The 23,724-nt window shown below is 42.6% G+C and overlaps 1 protein-coding gene across 3 annotated transcripts in view; it reads left to right on the top strand.

Annotated features, from left to right (window-relative positions):
• fars2 (phenylalanyl-tRNA synthetase 2, mitochondrial) overlaps positions 1–23,724 on the top strand; it is a 147,549-nt gene that overhangs the window by 100,013 nt on the left and 23,812 nt on the right. For all 3 annotated transcript variants that reach the window (XM_079489048.1, XM_079489049.1, XM_079489050.1), the window contains exon 10: positions 18,018–18,178. In XM_079489048.1, the coding sequence (XP_079345174.1) occupies positions 18,018–18,178 (161 nt within the window). The remainder of the gene's footprint in view (positions 1–18,017; positions 18,179–23,724) is intronic.

The raw sequence follows: 23,724 nt of genomic DNA, 5'->3' as shown, positions 1-23,724 counted from the left end.
ACTCCCCAACGCCCCGCCTCACAGTTCGCTCCTCTGGCCCTCGCACTGGCCGCAGCCACAGTAGTGGTACTGTGAATAGTCTGGTGACACTGATGGAGGTTAATTAAGCAATATTACATGAGAGGGTGTGGTTTAACGTGATTATTGCCACGACAGTGATGCGGTCAGGAAACTAACATATTTTTTTAATGACAGATGTAGTCACTACGACCACAAATGTCCCAAGAAACTAGCTAGCCTAGCCACCGACTTTGCTGCGCTCTGGGAAAACAGAGCAGCTGAATTCTTTGTTTTGATTAGGTGTGGAGTGGTGCTCGTTTGAACCACGGCTAGAAGGCTGTTTCAACCAATCAGATTGCTTCCTCGAAACGACCTGTTGTATAATTATACATTAAACATTATACTATACTATAATCCTTGCACAAGCAAATGTTCAAGTATTACTATAGCGATTACAACTTCATTATTACTATTATTTTACACTGCAAAATCGGTTTCCTTTGCGCTTTAGCACGCTCAGTGGTGTCTCTCGTGGCTTCAGGGGCTAGAGCAGGGGTGCCCACACTTTTTTGACTTGAGAGCTACTTTCAAAATGACTGGCTCAACAAGATCTACCTACTGAATATAAGAATATTATACCATTGCTGGAAATAGTTTAAATATGGAATAGTGGCTCTGGTGTTACATATAAGACAAATGCACTTAGAAATTGAATGTACTTAGGTAGGTCGTTTTTTGTATTTTATCTGTAATGCTACTGACGTTTGTGCACGGCAAACACTCATTGCATTGTGGGTTTGAGCTGACAGGCCCTTTTTTATGTCAATCAATGAATCAAGTCACCTTAATTCAAGTGGCAGATGCACGGCCAACTGGTATAAGAATTACTGAGTAGCGGCAAATACAGCTGATCTACAAACCCACAACATTGTTGGTTTGTAGGTTGGCTTGCGTAGGACTGAGTTTTCCTGCACAGTGTAACAACAAATAATGTTTGCAGAGAACACAACTTGTATTCTACTGCATTGTAACAACAGTATGGCAAAACTAGGTTCCAATAGTAACGGAAGGCTGTTTCCCCTCAGCCAGAACTGATAGTGTGGGGGGGATCTTTGACGCTTGCATGCATCGGACACGTGTGCACGTGCGAAGCGATTGTGACTAAATATTAACTACATTTGGAAAACAGATTATTTTCTATACATATCCTGAAAGGTAACAGGATCTTCTTTTCTTTTTTTTCCCGCCCAAAAGCGACCACATCTTCCATTACATATCCCAGTCCATTTTTCTGTATTTCTATATAATAATAATAATAATAATAATAACTTTATTTATATAGCACTTTTCTGGACGAAGTGCTGTACAACAAATTCACTAAAAGCAGGAGAATCGAACAAAATTAGATAGATGCAACATAGCAAATCAACTTACAACTTACAACTTACAGCCAGCTGGCCAACAGTAGAAAGCATATTTAAAGATGCAATATAAAAAACAACAATGTAATAGATAAAAATACCGACAAAGTTCAGTGAAAAAACATTTAACGGGGCAGGGCATAAATATACAGTATACTGTATGCCCAGGGCCTGTCCCAGTTGTATACTGTATAGTCTGTTACTAGAAAGCTGTCAGCCAGCGTGTCCGTCTATAAATCATGTGTTTGGACAATATTGGGACTTGCCAATAGTCCGTTAAACAGGCCTAATGGTGACAAATGGCCCTGCCAGCCACTAACCAACACAGAGACGACAGGGGACGACAGAGGGGACAACAGGACCGCCCCTTCAGGGACTGACATCACACCGGCCGTTTGTCCCTGTCATGTCCAACAGGCACGAAAACCCATGGAACGGCCATGCTAATGCTAACCAGTAGTGGACAAAGTACTCAACCCCAGTACTTGAGTAAAAGTATATACCGGTAGACATACTCCTTGTCAAATATCACTCAACTGAGTGAAAGTTGGCTCTGGCAAATTTCTACTTAAGTTAAAGTAGCAGGAGTTCTTGCTTTTAAGAAATATGTGTTCAAAAGTGCATACATGCTTTAAAAAAATACTTAATTGTTCAATAGTACAAATAAACTACAAAGTAGGTTTTATTTTTTTTAAAAGGAATGTGTTGCTCTACTGAAATGTAGAGATACTTCCCAAAAATTAAAATACATAAATAGAAAAGAAAAAAAAGAGCACAATTATAATGTGTCACGTTGAGCTTGCAGATGTGCTATTTTTCACTATTTCTGAAATCACATGCCCACTATTATTTTCTGAAATTATTGATTATCATTCTTGTTTTTTTTTTATATAATTCAGTGGTTTTCAACCTTTTTCATATCAAGGCCCATTATTTATTCGGCCCACAGAATTCACCCTTTGTCAAGTCCTGCCCGTGGTTGTGCCCCTCTTCGCACCCTGTTATGCACCTTCGTCTAGGGTGAAGGAACATAACATAATTCAGGAGGAGACAGGGTTGAAAAAGAACTTTAGTTTATTGTTGTAGCTCTTTTTTTTCGTTAGCAGAGACAAAGTTTACATTTTCTTGTTCTTTGGTTCACAATACTAAGAAAACGGTTCCTAACTGAAAATCAAAAGTTTACCCCTACCTAAGGCCCTAACAGAGAGTTAAACAAAAATACAATTCTAAATCCCATAACTAACCAAAAGTACAATAAATCAGGGAAAAGAAAAATACCTGGCACCCCTACATGGTGAGAGTAGGAACCGGGCTTCACATTTTAAATTAGGAATGTACAGACTTAATAAGAATAACAATAATATGAATGAACTGAACTGAACTGGGCAACAAACAAAACAAAATATATCTAAGGCATAACTTACTGCAGAACGAAACAACAACTTATAAAGAACAAAACTAAACGGAACAGAACGAAAAGGCAGGAGAGCCAATAAGGAAGGGAGGGGCAGGTCCAATCAGGGACCTGTCACTCACAGCCATGTCTGTGTCTGTATTCATTCATTTGAGTACTGCAGCCAACAGTCTCATCTTTTCCAACTCATTCATAATCAGGAAACAAAAGAAACACAACTTGTAACATGCCAGATAACACAATAGATTTATATTTTTTCTTATAATTATTATAATTATTATCCCAGTTTAATTGTCACCATAAATAATAATTATACTTAAACAAATATAATCAAATAACCAACAGGACCGTGGTCCGTAACACACCCATTGGTTGCCGTTTCGTGGTTGGACAAAAATCCTCTCTCTCCATCCACTACCATTGAAATAACATGTTTTTCAGTAGCTTCGTATTGAAATTCCGTGCACTCAATTATTATTTTAAACGTGGTGACAGTAAAAAGGAACATCACAGATGTAGGATAGTGACTGGGCATCATGTTTGTTTTTAGTTCCAAAAAGAGATGTTTTAGCAAATTCAACATGAACAAGGTGGAACCAGGGCGGAACAAGGCAGAAAGAGCCTGCTGGTTAGTCAGTCAGGGACCAATCAGAAGGCTGACAAAGGGTGAAACTAAAGAATATTTTGTCGTTGTTGGATAAGATTTTGCCTACAATTCCATGCTGTATTGATGATTAGGAGAGATAAGGTGAATGTTGATCAAAATTACCATTATTTTGTGTGTATACTTTTTTTTTAACCTAGCACTAGATATTTTACTTGCCTTGTTTTGTTTTTTTGTTATCTTGAATTAAAGTTGTTCCTAGTGTTTTATTTAAAGCACTTTGGGTACTTAGAAAAGCGCTATATAAATATACAGTATACCAACTCTCCATCATTTAGCTGGGAACCACCTGGAACCTCCTCGAGGACCACAGGTGGTCCCCGGGCCCCTGGATGAAAACCGCTGATATAATTGATTGAATTGATTTGTTTGATTAACCGTTGCCCCTTCTCGTTTGTTAAACATCTGCATCAATTTACACAATTGTTATTTTTGATCAATACTTATACAGCACATAATTGTGGACGAAATCGGATCCAACAATAACAAAATATTCTCCAGTTTTGGGTCTGAGAGGCTAATTTTCATCAAATGGTGGTCCGTGGCTCAAATGCCCAAGAAATAATGGGCCTTGATATGAAAAGGGTTGAAACTGACTGCTCTATAGTCTCATCCCCCTCCATCTCTCCACACCGCCGTCAGCCTGGGTGGATTATTTTCAAAATGTCACATTGTGAACACATGGCAAGGCCATCAATAGATGACATTTCTTCTGGCGCGCATGCACGCAAATGCACACACGCACACACACACACTATGGAAAGATTTTCAACAATCTCACCTCGGGTGTAGGAATACACACACGCGCGCACAAACACACGCTGTGACACCCCTAGTGTCACAGCTGCAAACTTGTCGAAATGTGTCGTTTGTCAGAGTCTGAAATAGACTCCGACATATTAGACATGAAGTGTGAAATAAGCACCGTTTACACTCCTAACACAGTTGAGGTTAGACAGGCCGGGTTCTCCAGGTTGAAGCTCAAACACACTGAGCGAGTTTGTAGTTCCCTTGTCATGTTGTAACTCGTCCAGTGATCTTGGCAATTGGCATTCTTGCTCTGTTGCGCTTCTCATTGACTTCAATTGTACAGTCGAATATATATATATATATATATATATATATATATATATATATATAAAGCACCTGACAAAGCCTACACGGCGAAACACGTCGTGCAAATAAAGCAATGAAGCAAAAAATAATCTTGTCCTGAGCATTTTGTATTGTATTGTCGGATCCGGATTTTCAAATCATCAGTTCATATTTGTATTACAAATGCTCATAATCATCACATTCATAATCTGAGTCAGCTTTGTTTGTCTGTTTTTGTGCTAAAATAGTGACTTTGAGACAATGGAAGTCAATGGGGAGACAATTGTTTGGATAATGCATTTATCTGTCACCTTGAGTACCACAGACGAAAAACAGTCTAAGTCCAAATTTCAGACTGACCCCTCCACGAAAAGGCCTCGTTGTCCTGACCCCTTATCTATCATTTATACATTATGGATCAATAGTGTGGACTTAGACTGTTATTCGTCTGTGGTACTTTGGACTAGTTGCATCATATAACCAGGTAATGGCACAACCCAAACCTCTACCAAAGTGTTCTTTAAGGATACACCCTGTCTACTGCATTGGGTCTAAATGGGCTGCATGCTGGAATTTACTTCAAATATTGATTTATATCCTTCGTTGGATAAATGTTGAAATACGATTTCACCCTCACACACGCGCACACGCACGCACGCACACACACACACACGCACTATTAATGATTCACACAGATGCAGACACACACACACACACACACACACACACACACACTATTAATTATTCACACAGATGCAGACACACACACACACACACACACACACTATGAATTATTCTCTCTAGCACACACACACACACACACACACACACACACACACACACACACACACACAATTAGCCATACATCATATTTCCCATGTATGGAGGATAATATTCCACTGATGAATGCACATGTTAATAGCGTATGGTTACACTACATCGGTGCTACAGTATCTACACGCTGGATGACGACAGCCTGTTCACGTGTTAATCACCACCACGTGAATGATGGCTGCAGCCATTCATTATGTTGAACATTAAAATGATCAACTTGACTAAACAAGACGCGCACAAACGCAACACACACGCGCGGATACACCATGCATATGCTAGCACATGCACACCAGGGTTATTGAGTGGTGCTAGCGCCACTCCCATGCAGAGCTATGTGTGTATGTATGTATGTATGTATGTTTATGTATATGCAGTGATGTAAATAGGGTGCGTTTTGCGTCCCAAAACGCACTTTATAGTTATGGGACGCAATAAACCATCAGCCTCTGCATCCTGTGGACTCAACTTTATCCTGGCTGCACTGAAGACTATGGCACTCTCTCGGTCACACACTGTTCTACGTGGAAGTCTAGCACTCTTTCGGTCACACACTGTTCTACGTGGAAGTCTAGCACTCTTTCGGTCACGCACAGGCTGCAACATCGGGTCTCATCACAACCCAATGCGCGACCCGTGAAGTCGGGGGGGAAAATAATAAAAGAGAGAAAAGAAAAAGACGGAGTGACAAATCGTTAGCAACAAGCTATGCTAACAGACTGGTGGTTGTGGTGGTGTTGGCTATTAGCTTGTTGCTGCTGCTGATTCAACGCACTGATTGAACTTCACTTCATGTCCGCCTGTAACGTGAACGAATCCTGACACCAGCGCTGCAAAAACAGACAGATCTACAAGCTCTCAACGCGCTGCAAACGGCGCTGCAGAGATGGGCGCATCTGCGGGTTCTCAACGCGTTTGTTTTTGCAGCGCTGGTGTCAGGGTTCGTTCACGTTGATCTACATTCTACAAGCTCTCAACACGTTGTAAACGGCGCTGCAGAGACAGGCGCATCTGACGTGGCGCGTTGAGAGCTTGTGAATCTGTCTTTTTTGCAGCTGCCATTCTTCCCTGTAGACAGGGACTCAAGTGACTTCTAAATTCCACTTTTCCAAATAAATTATTTTACATCCACAATGGCAAACCTATTTGCATTTTGGCTAAGTACAATAATTGCAACTGCAACTTTTGGTTGGTATATTAAGATATGTTAAATCCACTGTTGCCCACTATTAGTATTTCTTACTGAGTTGTGCTTGCTAATACTACTAGCCTACATAAAAATATATACTGTATAGGCCTATTTGATATTTTTATATATTTTTTTATAAAAAATGTTTTATTATTATTTTTGAGTGGTGCAACCACTCCCTTACGGAGCTATGTGTGTGTCTGGGTATGAGCACAAAAATAGCATGGTTGTTTTTCACCATCTGTGCGCAACCTAACGCACACACAAACACACACGCACGTATTAACTGTATATATGATGCTTTCGGGGGGTGCCAATACATTACAGTGACAGTACAGTACAGTAGAGGGTACAGTAGAGGGACCGCCACACGGTAACTGTCATTTCTCAACCGTTTCGGACGTGGCATGGCACGCCGGCCCCCTGGGCGCATTCCTGGGGGTCTGGAACTCCCCCCCCCACCCCACCCCCCCTCACGGAGTTGCACCACTCACTTCACACAGGTGTGATTTTTTGTGGGACTCATAAGATTTTTTTGGGACTCATTTGAATGACCACCTGTGCATCCCGGGACCCATTACATTGAAAACCTATTTACATCACTGTATATGTATATGTATATGTACAGTACGTGTACCTATGTGTACGTGTCCGTGCTGCAACACTTAAAGTGGCCAGTATAGAGCACACACACCCACACACACAAACACAGAGGCCAGGGAGGAGTACAGTACAGTACAGTACAGTACAGTACAGTACAGTACAGTACAGTACAGTACAGCAGAGGTTCCCAACCACCGGTACGCAAGAAGGGAATCCCACGTTTTCCCGTCGTATAAAGATCCATTTGAAAACACGACTGAGAAAAGGACACCAGCGTATTGGCCGTTGCGCGTAGAGCGTGACCCTCAATCACCCATTGGCGGCCTTTGTTCCTACTCGTCTCTTTGAAAACCTTTAGTGCTTACTGTGCTTCTGATTGTGTGGGGAGGAGGGGAGACACGCATCTTACTTACTTACTTAGGCCTTTAAATTCCCTGAGGAACATAGGCCATTGATGAGACTCCTCCATCCCCTTCGGTCTTGTGCCCTCCGCTCCAGTTGTTGCCATGACAGCCCTTGCGGCTTCATCTCCTGCTCTATGGTTCTTCTCCAGGTGGCTCTAGGCCTTCCTCACTTCCTCTTGCCTTGCGGGTTCCATGTTAGTGAAGGTTTTGTTATTGATTTGTTATGTCTTCGCAGTGTGTGTCCTATCCATGTCCATTTCCTCCTCCTGATCTGTGCTTCTATAGTGTCTTGTCTAGTGAGGTCCCACAGGTTGGCATTGGAGATTGTGTTGGGCCAGTAGATTCCTAGTAGGCGTCGGAGGCAGCGGTTGAAGAATGTTTGTATTTTGTTGAGTATGTTAGTAGTTATTTTCCAGGTTTCTGAACTGTAGAGTAGGGTGGATTTGACATTTGAGTTGAAGATTTGCAGTTTGGTTTTGTGTGATATGTCTTTTGCTTTCTAGATTTTATTTAAGATGTTGTATGTGGTCCTTGCTTTACCAATTCTGGCACTGACATCCTCCTCCGTTCCTCCGTCCACAGCAATTATGCTTCCTAGGTATGTGAAACTGGATACCTCCTCTAGCTGGTTTTGGTCCATGGTTATTGTAGAGTTGTTCTTATTGTTGATCCGCATTGCCTTCGTTTTTGCTGCATTGATTTTGAGCCCAAGTGCAGCCGCTGTTGTCTCCAGTTTGGATGATTTTTCCTGCATCTGATGGTGTGTGTGTGCTAGGAGTGCTAAATCATCAGCGAAATCCAGGTCTTCCAGCTGCTCGGTCAGGCTCCACTGTATGCCAGTTCGGCTATTGCTAGTTGTTTTTGTCATTATCCAGTCTATGCAGAGGATGAACAGGAAGGGCGAGAGCATGCATCCCTGCTGCACCCCAGTCAGGACCTCAAAGGCCTCTGACAGGCACCCTTCATGTAGGACACGGCATTGCATCCCTCGGTAGGTGTTCTTTATGATGTTGATCAACTTTGGGGGGATGCCATAGTGTGCCATCAGCCTCCACAGCATCTCCCGGTCCACACTGTCAAAAGCCTTTTCAAAATCTATGAAATTGACAGGGGAGTTCCATTCAATCGACTGTTCGATGATATTTGGTCTATTTGGCTATTTGGTCTGCACAGGATCTATTATTCCTGAAGCCAGCCTTGGTTTTCCCTCAGTTTCCCATCAACTGCCTTTTGAAGCCTCTCCAGTAGGATGCGGTTGAGCACCTTCCCTGGTGTTGAGAGGAGCATTATACCTCGGTAGTTTTTACACTCCCTGAGGTCTCCTTTCTTGGGAATCTTGACAATGATGCCATCTCTCCAATCCGATGGGACATTTTCTTCCTCCCAGATGGTTTGCATGAGCTGGTAAAGCATGTTGGTGGAGGTTTCAATTTCTGCCTTGAGGGCTTCGGCTGGGATCTCGTCTGGCCCCTCTGCCTTACCTCCTCTCAGAGCCTTGATGGCCTTCTTGATTTCTGTCTTGGTGGGGTGGTTGCAGTTTATCTCCAACAGGTTTGTGGCTGGTGGGATATCTGCTGTCTGTTGGGGGGGTGGTCTGTTGAGCAGTGTTCTAAAGTGTTCTGTCCACCTCTTCAGTTGGTCTTCTTTAGTTGTTAGTAGTGTACCCTGTGTGTTTTTAATGTGTGCTTGTGTCTGTTGAAACTTGCCTATGAGTTTTTTTGTGGTCATGTAAAGTTCTTTAAGATCGTTTTTACCTGCTGCCTCCTCTGCCTGTTGTGCCAGGTCCTCGAAGTACTTATTTTTGTCCTTTCTGACACTTTTCTTCACTTCTTTGCTTCATATTCTTTCTGTGCTTTGGCCTTTGTTGCTCTGGTTTTACTTCTGTTTAATACCTCCTTTCTTTCCCTTCTCTCACCCACTTTCTTGTATGTGTCCATGGAGAGCCACGGTTTGTTCTTTACCTTCCTTCTCCCTACAACTTCTTCACATGTCTCTTTCCAGATTGTTTGGACAAGTCCAATTCTCCTCTGACTCGGTACAGTTCTGATGTGCCTATATCCTGAAATTGCTGTATGTTGAATTTGGCTCTCCCTTCTCTATGTGTTGTGCGTTTTAATTTTAGCTGGATTTTTGCTGTAACTAGGTGATGGTCAGATCCAGCGTCAGCTCCCCTTTTCACTCTGACATCCAACAGTGAGCGCCTAAACTTTTGACTAATGCAGATGTGGTCGATCTGGTTTTCTGTTACATGGTCAGCCGACACCCAGGTTGCTTTATGAACATCCTTGTGTTGGAAAATTGACCCACCAATGACCGGGCTGTTGTCTGCACAGGCCGCTGCAAATCTTTCTCCGTTTTCATTCATAGTTCCTAGTCCTTTTCTTCCCATGTTCAATTCATAGCCATTGTTGTTTCCTCCTATTTTTGCGTTCATGTCTCTCATCAGAATCATGATGTCTTTTTCTTTTTTGCTCTCAAGTATGTGATATAGTTGGTTGTAGAATTGTTCCTTGATTTCGTCGTCTGTGTCATTGGTGGGGTCGTAGCATTGTACTACCTGGAGGTTTATTTTCTTCTGTGTAGTTTGGAATTTGGCTGTTATAATCCTAGAGTTGACGGGTTCCCAGCTGATGAGGGCCCTCTGTGCTTCTGTGGAAAGCATGAACGCAACTCCCTCAGTATGTGGGGCCGAGTCTTCTGGGTGTCCAGAGTACAGTATGGATTCTCCGCTTGCCAACTTGACCTGCCTTTACTGGAGCCATCTGGTTTCGCACAAACCAAGGAGAGATAGTCTGTACCTCCTCATCTCCTCAGCTATTACTGCCGTCTTTCCGGCTGCGTACATAGTTCTCACATTCCATGTAGCAATGTTGGTGGGTCGTCTAGGGGTCATAAACTTCGGACGCCTCTTCGGACGTCTCCTTGCGGTTTTCCATGTACATCGTCATGCAGGGCACTGAAGATGCTTCCTTTCCAAGACTTCCAAGTTTCTCATTAATGTTTCTGTAGCATAAGATTTTTTTTACAAGTTCGGGTTGCTAGCCCAAAGCCCAGCCTTCCACCATTTCTGGCTTCTGGAGTTTTTGGAGTTGGTTTGTTAGTCCCCTTCCCTTAACCTACAGTCCTCCAGACACGCATCTTGCCTACCCCAAAATCTAATTCCTGGAAACTGTTTCCCGACCTTCACAAGGATTTTCCAAACAGTGGTGAAAAGTTGTCCGTTCGAATGGAAATATCAAGGATTCATCAGCGGTCGCGTCAGTGACTGTGATTTATAAACGGCTTCGAGTCCATGTTACTTCCGTGTTGCGTAGCATAAGAGTGACATCACTGTCCAGTACTTGGTATCTTTACCGTTCATGTGTGCTCTGCTGGCAGCAGCAGTAGCCTATTTTGTCACGATCGCGTTAATGAAACGAAACGCTACATGGTGACGGTACAGTATTATTTCATGTCAAAACATTAAAGTATCAGAAGATGATGTTACCCATGTAAAGTATATGTCACTCTGCTGTTTAACTAAAGTTTTCCACATGTCCAAAGTAATTTCTGAAAAAGACAAAACCAAACCTTTTTTTTTAAATCATACTATCATTGTTGATATAACGCCATTTAGGTCAATGATATAACATTATGTTGTTGTGATATAATAATATAGCAGCGGGTCGCCTAATTAAGGGCCAGTAAACTGTCTTCCGTGAGAACATTAGGTTTTGGTATGATGACGCGCGACGACGTGCATTTATAGCGCCTTTATCCAAGGCGCTTTCCATAGATTGTGCATTACATTCACCCATTCACACACACATTCATACACCTTTACATAGATTGTGCATTACATTCACCCATTCACACACACATTCATACACCTTTACATAGATTGTGCATTACATTCACCCATTCACACACACACATTCATACACCTTTACATAGATTGTGCATTACATTAACCCATTCACACACACATTCATACACCTTTACATAGATTGTGCATTACATTCACCCATTCACACACACATTCATACACCTTTACATAGATTGTGCATTACATTCACCCATTCACACACACACATTCATACACCTTTACATAGATTGTGCATTACATTCACCCATTCACACACACATTCATACACCTTTACATAGAGTGTGCATTACATTCACCCATTCACACACACATTCATACACCGATGGCGGCGGAAACCATGCAAGGCACCAACCAGCACATCGGGAGCAATTTGGGGTTCAGTGTCTTGCTCAATACAATGACACTTCGACACTAACTCATGGGGGAGCCCGGGTTCGAACTGGCAACCTTGCGGTTCCCATCCAGCCACTCTACCCCTGAGCCACCGCCGCCCAAAAGTACCAAAGTGCTGTACAGAACATACAAGTACAGATAGGAGTGCAACAAAATACAAAAATACAGACAGTAAAAACATATTCATAAGCACACTAAAGTTATCATAAGAATAATAATCATAATAATAATGGGTTAAAAAACTAAATAACAGGCATCACGATTAAATTAAATACTTCAATGGAGATCATATTGTTTATGTCCCTCAAACGTATTTCTAATGGTTTGAGCCTAAATCACCACTTGACTCATTATAATAAGCCCCTCCCCCGAGTAGCACCACTGTACATTAAAAACACAACTGTGATGAAAAAAGCCTGATTGTTAAAAAATGGGTGTTGTGGGGATAGAAGACGCGTGTAGGGGAACCCACAAAACGGGACCTTTAAGGTGCGCTGATGGACAGAACACAGAATGGAGGGTAAGGGAGGGCAGAGGGTGTGAAGGGAGGGATGCAGGCGGAGGTAGAGATGGATGGATGGATGCTCCAATGAGCATAGGAGAGAGAGAGAGAGAGAGAGGTGGGATGAACGAGTGTACGACAAATTAAAAGAGACAGAGGGAGTGATGGAGGAAATGAAACCCCGTCGGGAGGTAGGTGTGGGGGGGGGGGGGTGGGGGGGCTGGATGAGTGCAGGGCAGAGGAAGAGAAGTGGAAGGAGAGGAGAGGAACCGATAAGAGGAGAGAGAGGGAGTGATGGCATCTGGTAAAGGAAAGATGATGCAGGAAGATGAAAGTGGGGGAAATGGTTGATTGAGAGAGAGAGGGAGGGAGGGAGAGAGTTAGAGAATGGGGGAAGGAGGAGAGAGATGCAGAGAGAGAGGGGGAGAGAGAGAGGTTGAATTGCATTGAATTTGATAGTGTGAGGAGAATGAGGGGGAAACAGACAGACTTGGAGGGAGAGAGAGAGACGTGTTAATGAGATCTTGTGTGAACTCCAGCCTCGGTGTGAAGAAAGTGAGTGATGGAGATGAAAGAGAGATGGAAGCAAGACCATAATGATGCTGGGATTAAAGAGAGAGAGAGGACATTCAGTTTTATATTTAATACAGTTGAAGTGTGTGTGTGTGCGTGTGCGTGTGCGTGTGCTTGCGTGCGTGCGTGGGTGTGTGCGCATTTTCCCACACCCGAGATGGGATTATTGTAAATCTCTCCATTGTGTTTTGATCTATTCTAGGGAAGGTCATGCATGGTCATTGGTCAACGGTTTTGAAATGTTTTATACTTTACTTTATAATGTTGAACTTTTTGGGGGCGCTAGCCCCTCCTATGCTCAGCTTTGTGTGTTTGTGTGTACCAGAGCCATAGAGTAAGACAGAGTTACGACATTTACGGGGCAGAAACACTGAGCGCTTGAGCACTGTTCATGCAGCCTGAACTGAGACAAGATGGAGTTTAAAATACATTGTTTTCAACGAGGGCGGTGCAAATAAGAGCAATTTTAGGTAAAATGTTTTAAAGTATTGTACACTACAGTGACAACTAAAGTCTCTAATGTTTATGTTGTACTATTACTAAAAACAATCTAAAATAAAGGGATTTAAGATCATTAAAGCTGAGCTGTTGCCTGAGTCCAGTGCATTCTGCCAACTTCCGGTCCAGGACATTGTCACTCTTGTCTTCACAATGCTCTTCGCCATTTATCGCCAATAAAAGTCTATGTAGAAGAGCCGCCATTGGACTGGCCCCATGAAGTGAACCGAGTTGTCGTAACTCTGTCTTACTCTATGGCTCTGGTGTGTACCAAATTTGAGATGATTTGATTGGCCAGCTTTGTGTGTTTGTGTACCAAATTTGAACTGATTTTATTGGCAGAGCACTGAATGTAATTCATGATGATGTATGACGATTAGAGCGCCCCTCACTTCACACGAGTGTGATTTTTTTTCATAACCACTCAAGCTTGTATACTTTGTTGGTTGAATATAGCAAATAATTTCATATCCAAACGAGGGTGCGAGAGATGGGGAATAGAGTGTGAGACAGAGAGCGAGGGAGGATGGGGAATAGCGAGACAGATCATCATGATGAGAAATAATGTCATCGCCAGACGGCTACATCAACAACCCCCCCCCACACACACACACACACACACACACACACACACACACACACACACACACACACACACACACACACACACACACACACACACACGCTGTTTGTGACACATGTTGTCCTCACCCACAGATACACACCCACTCTCACGACTTGTTGTGATTGGCTGCATGGGGGAGGGGGCCTGGCAGCACTACCGTGTGAGTAAGAAGCGTGCGGCCGCACGCACTGCCGTCACCCAGGAGGATGCGTGGGCGTCTTATACTGGTATATACCGTATATAGTTGTATCACCCTGTGTGTGTGTGTGTGTGTGTGTGTGTGTGTGTGTGTGTGTGTGTGTGTGTGTGTGTGTGTGTGTGTGTGTGTGTGTGTGTGTGTGTGTGTGTGTGTGTGTGTGTGTGTGTGTGTGTGTGTGCGTGTGCGCGCGCGCGCCACCCTGCTGCTGGGTGAGTTGGCGGTTAGCTCGGTACACAAGAAAACACACACACACACTGGTTCACAGACAGAGCCCTGAGGCCCCATAGGAGGGCAGGCGCCCATCTCCTGTTGAGGTTAGACAACATGCACTCCATATTTGGGCGTAGCTATTTTGAGAACTCCTCATATGGTTATGGGTCAGTCATGGTGACGTGAGCGTGATGATGACGTGGTCCACTAGCCTCCTCATCCGCCAGCCTGGCCGGCCGGCTGGCCTCCCTTAAGCCATTCAGGATGGGAACCCCTGTTGGTGTTTTAACTTAAGCATTATGTTATACTTTAGCTATTGTAAAATCGCGAAAATGTGGCGCAAATCTAGAATATAGATTCTTTCAGAGCGAACATTTTTAACTCAAATCTTTGCTTCCGGGGGGGTCCCTGGAACAACATATTATTTTCAGATGGGGGTCCGTGGCCAAATCCAGATAATTCTGGGGGTCCTTGACATAGAAACATAGGTTTTTCTGAATACTTTTAGGGTTTAGAAGCCTTTTTTTTTATCTGCCTCAGTCCTAAATGGGTTAAGCCAATTTTGGAAAGCAGCTAAACCATGAACCTAACATCTGATTAAATAACAGACAGACAGACGGACCCCAGGAAGTGGAGTGCTGTTGATTGCTTTGTATCAACGCTGTAGATTTATTCCTCCGTATCTCCCTCTGTGCTGTGACCCCTTGACCTCACGCTCATTAGCATAGAAACCACATTCCGTGACTGCTCATTGGATGCATGCATGTGCGCGAACACGCGCAAACACACAGGTGTAACATTTTATGCATAATGATGAACGGACCGCTGTCATCAAACCAAAGTAATTTATTTCTCGAGAGAATGAATTGCGCGTGCGCGCAACTGACTGCGCGTGAGAGTGTTCGCGTGTGCGTGAAGCAGCATGTCGTAACGTTTCTTATCGTGGCTCGGATGTTCAGGGAGAAATCTTTATCATTTTGACAAGGATGAAACCACTCTCTTTATTCCACCTTCCATATTCATTGTCTCCTCCACCCTGTCGGTCCATCCATCCGTCCGTCCGTGTGTCCGTCTGTCTGTGAACAGTTTATCTCCGGCACCGTTGGCCCGATCGATGTGAATCTGTGCACACGCAGTCCCTGGATGCCAGAGCAGAACCTCTGCCCCAAATTGTTCTGATCAACCCGTTACAGCGCCACTAGGAGGCCGGTTCTTGCTAAATTGGTTTACATTTATCTCATGTGATCCAGACGGATCTGTCCTATTTTTCATATTCCATCCTGATATTTCATGACATTTCATGACTAATAGGTTGATGATAATCTCTACATATACTACATATAAATGACAGTGAAACTTTACTTACACAAAATTGTGCGCGTGTATGTGGGTGTGTGTACGTAGGCACTCAAAGCGGGGGCTGTTTCTTCTCCAACATTCCAGCGGGCAACGGCCGATGTGAAGCGTGGGCTCTGATAGATCTGACACAGTGTAAAAACACAACAGAAGAACAAAATTAAATGACGATCTTCTGAACCTCCGATTTGATTTAACACAAGTTCTAAGTTGGGTTCATAAAAGTTTAAAATGTGAGAATATACTCTTATGTTCACCACTCTGCTGGTTTTTCTGATGTTTAGCACCCTCTGTGTTTATGTAGTAGTACTTCAAACATTCCCATCAAGAATGAGTTGTTCCTGTCTGCCCTGCTCCTCTTTGGCTCGTCTGGCTGGGGGTTGTCTGGTCTTGCGTGATGCTGTGTAACTTTTCCTGCAGCATTTCTTTTGCTTGCCGTTGTGATGCAAGGGTGAAGTAGTGGCTCCTTGTCCAATATTATTTGCGAGATTATACAGAGGATCAACGAGGTACACCGATAGGTACAATCCAATGGCGCTGTCGTTGCAGCTGGCTTTGGGTTAGGAGTCCCTTTTGCAGCGCTGCCGTCTTTCAACACACCTGTTTCAGGCAACTTATTAAATTTGATGTGATACAAGACCTGAACTAGCGACAACTATGTTATCTAGATGGACAACAATTGGCAAACTTTTATATGAATCTTTGACCCAAGTTTGAAATCTGTATATTAAAACAACTAGACCTGTACAGTACGTGCCCGTCGGCTACCGGCCTACTTGAGAACGATGCAACTTGGGAACCTAATAATACCCGTTGTCAACTTGTCATAGCACCAGTTTTAACTGGAGATTTCCGTATCTGCCTGTGTGTGAAGAGGGCAAACTGACTGTGACTGTGGTTAAGTAGGCTAATCAATTGTCAGGTGTGGGGTTGCCTTGGCAATCAATTGGCTGAGGCAGGGGCTGGAAATTGCACAGGTGAGGGGATTTAGGCTGATTAGGCCCACTGGCAGAGCCTGACCAGAGCCTTTTGTGGTGGTTCTGGAGAACCGTGGGGCCGACCAACTCGAGTCCGGGCACTGCACTCCCTGCAGGGGTGTGGAACACGTGTGTCGAATATGAAGTCAGTGGGACAAACGGTTCTCGAGTTACGTGCATTACAACCGTGCACGCACGCAGAGACGTGGTGCATCAATAGTAGGATACAATATCCACAATCCCTTAATACTTTCAGCGCCATTGCCGTTGATTAATGCCAATTGAAGCCTAATTTTGATTTAACGCCATTGCCGTTAATTAATGTGCTTTTATAGTGCATTCAATCGATCGAGCCATAATGCTACTTATGTTAGCCGGTTAGCTAGCTATGTTCTTAGCACAGCACTGGATCGTCCTTCTTAGATCGTAGTCGCCATAATAATCCATTCTATCCGTTTCTTTCAATCGCCTGTATCTCCTATTCCTTGTCCCAGATGGTATTTTGGTCAAAACAGAGTTTCTTTGATGGCACAGAGCCGGCACAGAGCCGGCGATGTGGAGCGTTCCAGTGCACCAACATAGATCGATCCCCAGGCCCAGTTCAGCTTCCTAGGTTAATACTACTGCGGTAGACCGGAAATGTGGCTTTTCAAAATAAGAGCTCGACTGGAAAAAATGCTGGCGTGAATTAGATCCTAATTTTTCAATAAATGCTAGCGCTGAAACGGTTAAGGCCTATTCATACTCCCAGTTTTAAGTGTTAAGGTGACCATGCACCGAAAACTACAACATGACGTCACACTGCGGTGGTAAGAGTCTCACCGATCAGCCAAACACATCTCTCTGTTTTTACTAACCACAGTTTCGGACTCACCAAAAACTGGAGTATGAATAAGCCTTTAGAAAGCGCATTTGTTAATTGCATGCATTCCTTTCTATCAAGTGCATCTGTTTCTGGCTTATTGCGCATATTGCATTTTGTATATTGCATATTGCATAGATTGCATATTGCCCCCGTATTTCTGCATGTTGGTTTTAGTTTTTGTTTATTTATATATAATTATATTCATTTAATGTTTTTCCATGACAACCACTTCCATTAATCAAAGTACTTTTGTACGCATTAATTTGACTTGAATTTAACGTCTCTCTCTCTCTCTCTCTCTCTCTCTCTCTCTCTCTCTCTCTGTGCATCCAGCGGGTGCAGCCAATAAGCTGGGCTGGGCGTTCGGGTTGGGTCTGGAGCGCTTGGCCATGGTTCTGTTCAGCATCCCAGACATCAGGCTGTTCTGGAGTCAGGATGAACGCTTCCTCACACAGTTTGTACTGCCTGACATCCACCAACCTGTCCGCTTCCAGGTGAGACACAGGTGCACGACACACACACACACACACACACACACACAGACACACACACACACACACACACACACACACCTGCTTGTTTTGCTGTTCTTCCTACAATACAGCAGATCAGAGCTTAACCACATGCTCACAATGCTTGTAGATCTGCAAGCTTACAGTGCTCACAGTCCCCCCCCCACCCCTTTCTATGGAAAGGACTGAGTATGGGTGTGCATAACACACTCACACTCACACTGTGTGGCTCGCTGGTGTCTGTGAACAAATGGTTCATCCAACAGGTCATTAATTTGATGCTTCACAGCGCTTGGTGACTGCTGTAAACGTAGATTATACAACGGGTCGTTTTGAGGAAGCAATCATTAATGACAGTAACGCACACCCTCTCGTGTAATATTGCTTAAATTAATACCGGTTACTCTGGATCCACTTCACAGAACACCTAAAAAAAGGGAATTAAGATAGACAGACAAAATACATATCTCCTCATGTTTTTTTTATTTATTTTTTATTTAATTATTTATCCGGCTCCTTTATTATTTACAGCACCTTTTGTCCATAATGAAAACGCTAACGAGCATACTAATAATTGAGTGGATGTTGGCTAAATATCATAGCACAGTTAACAAGTCATGGAGCTCATTCATAAATCAATCATTTCTTCAAGGGCTATCTTCGGCTAGAGACCATTTGAATTCAATCCATGATTTAAATGCTTTAACCTGCAAACATTTCACAAAAATAAATAAATAAATGTAACAATTCAATTTACATCATGTCTCTCTCTCTCTCTTTATCTCTCTCTCTCTCTCTCTCTCTCTCTCGCGTGTCCATTAGTATTCTATTAGTATTCAGCATCATGTTCCTGCTTATCATTCTGTGTGCGTGCGCACGTGCGCGCGCGTGTGTCACAGACTGTCTAACCTGGACATTTACACTCTCTGACCCCTGACATCAAACACCTCAATCTAGCGCCTATTCACAACCATCCATTCGCTGTGTGTGTGTGTGTGTGTGTGTGTGTGTGTGTGTGTGTGTGTGTGTGTGTGTGTGTGTGTGTGTGTGTGTGTGTGTGTGTGTGTGTGTGTGTGTGTGTGTGTGTGTGTGTGTGTGTGTGTGTGTGTGTGTGTGTGTGTGTGTGTGTGTGTGTGTGAGAGAAATCATTCATGCCTGCCAGTTCATTTGCATGCATGCCTGTGTGGGTCCATTCAACCGACCACGGAAAGTAGTGTGTGTGTGTGTGTTAGTCAGGTCATTTGTAAGTAGAACATGTTTACCTGCTTCATTGCGGCTTTAATCAATCGTGGCTTAAAGGGATAGTTCACCCTCAAAATGCATTTTTCCCCCTCTATCGATTACCCACACCATGGAGCCTTGAATTCATGCAGATTTCTCAGAGAGTCCTCTGAGTCGAAATGTTCCTCTGAAATGTTGGTCGACTACCCTTTTTCACTGACGAAAACGAAATGGAAACTACATGAAAACTAAGCTATGATGACTAAAACTATGACTAAATATATGTGACCACACGCGATATAGAGCCTGCCATCGCGGGGGTGGCAACTGTCGAGGACAGCTGAAAAACTATTTTCTTTGTCCTTTTTTATTTTTCTGTCTAAAATACTCTGAAGCTATATTATTATTCATGTCATGTTAGAACAGGTCTGAAATAAATGTCAGAGCTGATATCGACATATAAATATGAAATAAATGCTTAAACATGTCACTATGTCTAATGTTATAACCATTGGGTTAACCAATGCTAACTAGACATACGGCTTCCTTGCTAAAGTATGCAAATTCCGCTAAAATCCGCCTTTTTGTACACAATCGTTTTGGAAGATAATACTAGTCTTTTACTAACTGGCTAACAGAAATAGCACAGAAAGAAGTATTAACAACGATATTTTGTAAAAAGTGTGTTTATTTTGGTCCGCCTAAAGCTAATTCATGCTAATGTTCCAGCTGGGGGCACTGCTGACCACAACAATGGAAAATGCGGAAATGGCTTCCTATTTCCAATAGTAGAAGAAGAAGACTCGAATGAATGTATTGTAAACATTGTAACATTATGTCACCATAACGTGGTTATTATTAGTTGCTTTGGAATGTACCTGCCATGAAAATTAAGGTCATAATAACGCAGATCGCATCGATATGTAATATAGCGCGATAATGTACTTGTTTTAGCTACACGATTGATATCAATATATTAGCTAAATGTAGCTAACGGCTATCATTGCGGGGTTGCCAGTTTCTGCGAGAGAAATAAGCAACCCGGTATATGAAAACAAGCCCAAAATAAGCGAAAATAGCAGATCTACATGCATACAAACAACACAAATCTTGTGTCTGGCATAAATTATTTACAGATGGGGGTCTGCAGACAAATAATAATAATAACAGGCTAATGAAACATTAAGAGAAGAGCCAAGAGGGCACAATTTGTGCTGGGAGGGTTTGAGAGCAAACTGTCCTGTTGTCTGTTGGTTACTGTTTTTTTAATTATGTGTCCATAATCAACTACACTTTAAAAACAAGCCCAAATAATCAACTACACTTTATTTTTGTCAAATACATTTTTATTAACAGGTTATAAATTATTATAAAATTGGTACAGTAGGCCTATGCATTATTCTTCTTTAGAAACAAGGCCAACTAATTATAATAAGCAGACATGGCAACACTGCTGGTTGACTAATGGAGGAATGAAGGGAAAACAGCGCCCCCTAAAGTCACAGATCACTGAACTAAAGCTTAGAAGTCCATTTTCTCTGCTTGGTCTTTTTTCCACTACTCCTGCAAGACATTTTTCTATAAGCCATATCTCCAAAACTGGTGGATCAAACTGAACAACCAATACGTCAATTTGAAGCTATGATTCCCTGCTTTCATATGAAATGAAAAAACGAAAATTAAAAAAATTCCAATGGCAGTCTCTCAGTCAAATTTGGTCACATATAGTGACAATTTCGTCAACAAATAAAAAGAAGACTAAAATGCTTGCTAAGGACTAGTAAGATCCAGACACAAGTCATTTTACACTTGGTTGCATGCTGGTTGAAATTAGACGATCGGCTGTGTGTTTGAGAACACATGTAGGATATAGTTACTGGAATTCAATCATTGATCTTATGTTCCTCTTGCCAAAGTTTACGAGAATCCACACAACTTCTTATAAATACCATGGTGACCCAATAAACGGTTCGCTCCATCAGTCTCACTCTCAAAGTAGATTGGCTAACCAACATCCTTTCCCCTCCAGAGCTTTTGCCAGGAAGGTGAACTTGACACAGAGAGAGATAATTTGTCAGCTAGTCTGACAGAAAAAAAGAACATTGCCTGTTTAAAGAGCTGCAAATCACAGCTTCCTTTGCACGCAAGTACATTCCAATTCAGTATTTTAGCCGTGACGTAAGCGCCCCCTCCAGAGATACTTCTAGGTCTGTCAGTAAATTTGTGACATTGTGACAAAATTTGTTTTTTCATGTCGTATGAAAGCAAGGAATCATAGCTTCAAATTGACATATTGGTTGTTCAGTTTGACCCACCAGTTTTGGAGATATGGCTTATAGAGTAGTGTCTTGCAGAAAATAGCGAGTTGTGAAAACAGCCTTGAAAGGTTCACTTCCGTGGTCTCTAACATTACACCTAGCTACATGTTTAAGCATTTATTTCATATTTACATGTCGATTTCAGCTCTGACACTTATTTCAGACATGCTCTAGTATGTGAAGAGTCTGCCTGTGCTATTAACTCATTAAAAAAAAAATCTCTGGTGAAAAGCTTGCGCGATGGCAGGCTCTCAGTCAAATCTGGTCATTATATTTTCTTTGTCATGGACACTTGTACAGAACATTAATAATTCTACTCGAGTTGGAAGCATTAAGACCCATTTTAACCCTCAATGGCTTCCTTTCTGAAAAATAATGTCATTGTAAAAAGATTTAAATAGAGTTTATATATTGCTATTTACAATGAGAAGCGGACGGGAACTGGTGCCACTTGGACCCTGACATAACGTAGGACTACAAAATGACGTCGGACTAAAATACCGAATGGACTGCGTCCGACCTAGTCATGCGGTGGACTACAGTTAACACTACTTTTGCCGCCAGAGTCTTTCATAATAAAGGCGCTAGAGTGCCAAGAAGATGAGGCAGACTTTACTCTGAAAAGCCCCGCCATCCAATGCCTACTGAGTGGCAAAAAAACTACTTCCTGGCCTCGACAGCCCATACATCCAAACAGAAAAGTCATATTTGATTGAATTAAATGACTTTTAAACAACATTAAATTAACTTAGTCACTCACTTTGCCACTCGATCTGCCATTCACTTTATGTATGTGCATGCCATGCCCTCTATAGATAACTATCTCTTGTTTATATTCAGGGGCCAGTCGGAAGTGTGTTTGTGTCTTTAGAAAGACGTGTAACAACCAATTAATCAATGAATCCGCAAGTGTGTTTCACGTTATGCTAACTGATAAGCCATTGTTTACTGTGATATCATAATCCGGTTGAGATTTTTTTAGATGCAGCTACTCGGCCCTCACACCTAGCTACGTGGCACCGCCGGTCGGACTGTCAGTCCTTGTTCTTTTTATGCCCACATTTATGGAGACTTACATAAAGTTTCCGAATATTCGCCCCAAATAACACATCTACCAGCTCACAACGTGTCACATCACAACGTGATGTGACACGCAATGGTCCAAACAAATTGAAAGATTCTCCAGAAATTAAAAATATCAGTAAAGTGAAATTGCCGATCTTGTAGATTGGCTGTTGACAGGCAGAGAGAGATATGAAGGGATAGTTTGTATCTTTCTAACTGCCTGTAGATTGGAGCACGTTAATTTATCGTCTTTATGACTCTGTCTGCATCCACACGCACGCACGCGCGCATGTGCACACACACACGCACACACACACACACACACACACTTTAAAATGAAGTTATCATGCAGGTAATAAAGGCAGAATGCAGCAACCAGCACAAGCTGATGAATGATGCCTCCCTCCTGTTGAAGAGTAAACCGCAAGATTTATACCTCAAACACTGGATTAACTTTTAATGTCGGCTCGACTCGGCTGTCTCTATCTTTTACTTTCACTATCGGTCTCTCTCTGTCTCTCCCTCTCTCTCTCTCTCTCTCTCTCTCTCTCTCTCTCTCTCTCTCTCTCTCTCTCTCTCTCTCTCTATCTCTATCTCTATCTCTCTCTCTCTCTCTCTCTCTCTCTCACCTTCATATCTAACTCTCTCTCTCTCTCGTTCTTCTTGTTGATTGGTTCCTGCACTGCAGTGTAAAACTCTAACTCTGGCTCAGGCCTGTTAATCATTTATAGCACTTTCCCAAACAGTGGGTCTGGACCCATTTGTGGGTCACGGACACATTTTTATTGGTCCCTTTATTGTCTCGTTAACTACATTTTGTTTTTAATGATTATTTCAACATTTCACGAACTTCCATACATTAGAAAACAAATATTTAAGAAATAGTGAATGTAGCCGAAAATAGATCTACAAGCTCACAATGTG

The sequence above is a fragment of the Electrona antarctica genome, assembly GCF_951216825.1.
Source record: "Electrona antarctica genome assembly, chromosome: 20".
Classification (NCBI taxonomy): Eukaryota; Metazoa; Chordata; class Actinopteri; order Myctophiformes; family Myctophidae; genus Electrona; species Electrona antarctica.
The sequence above is the reverse complement of the archived record's forward strand: the minus strand, read 5'-3'. Positions and strand labels throughout refer to the sequence as shown.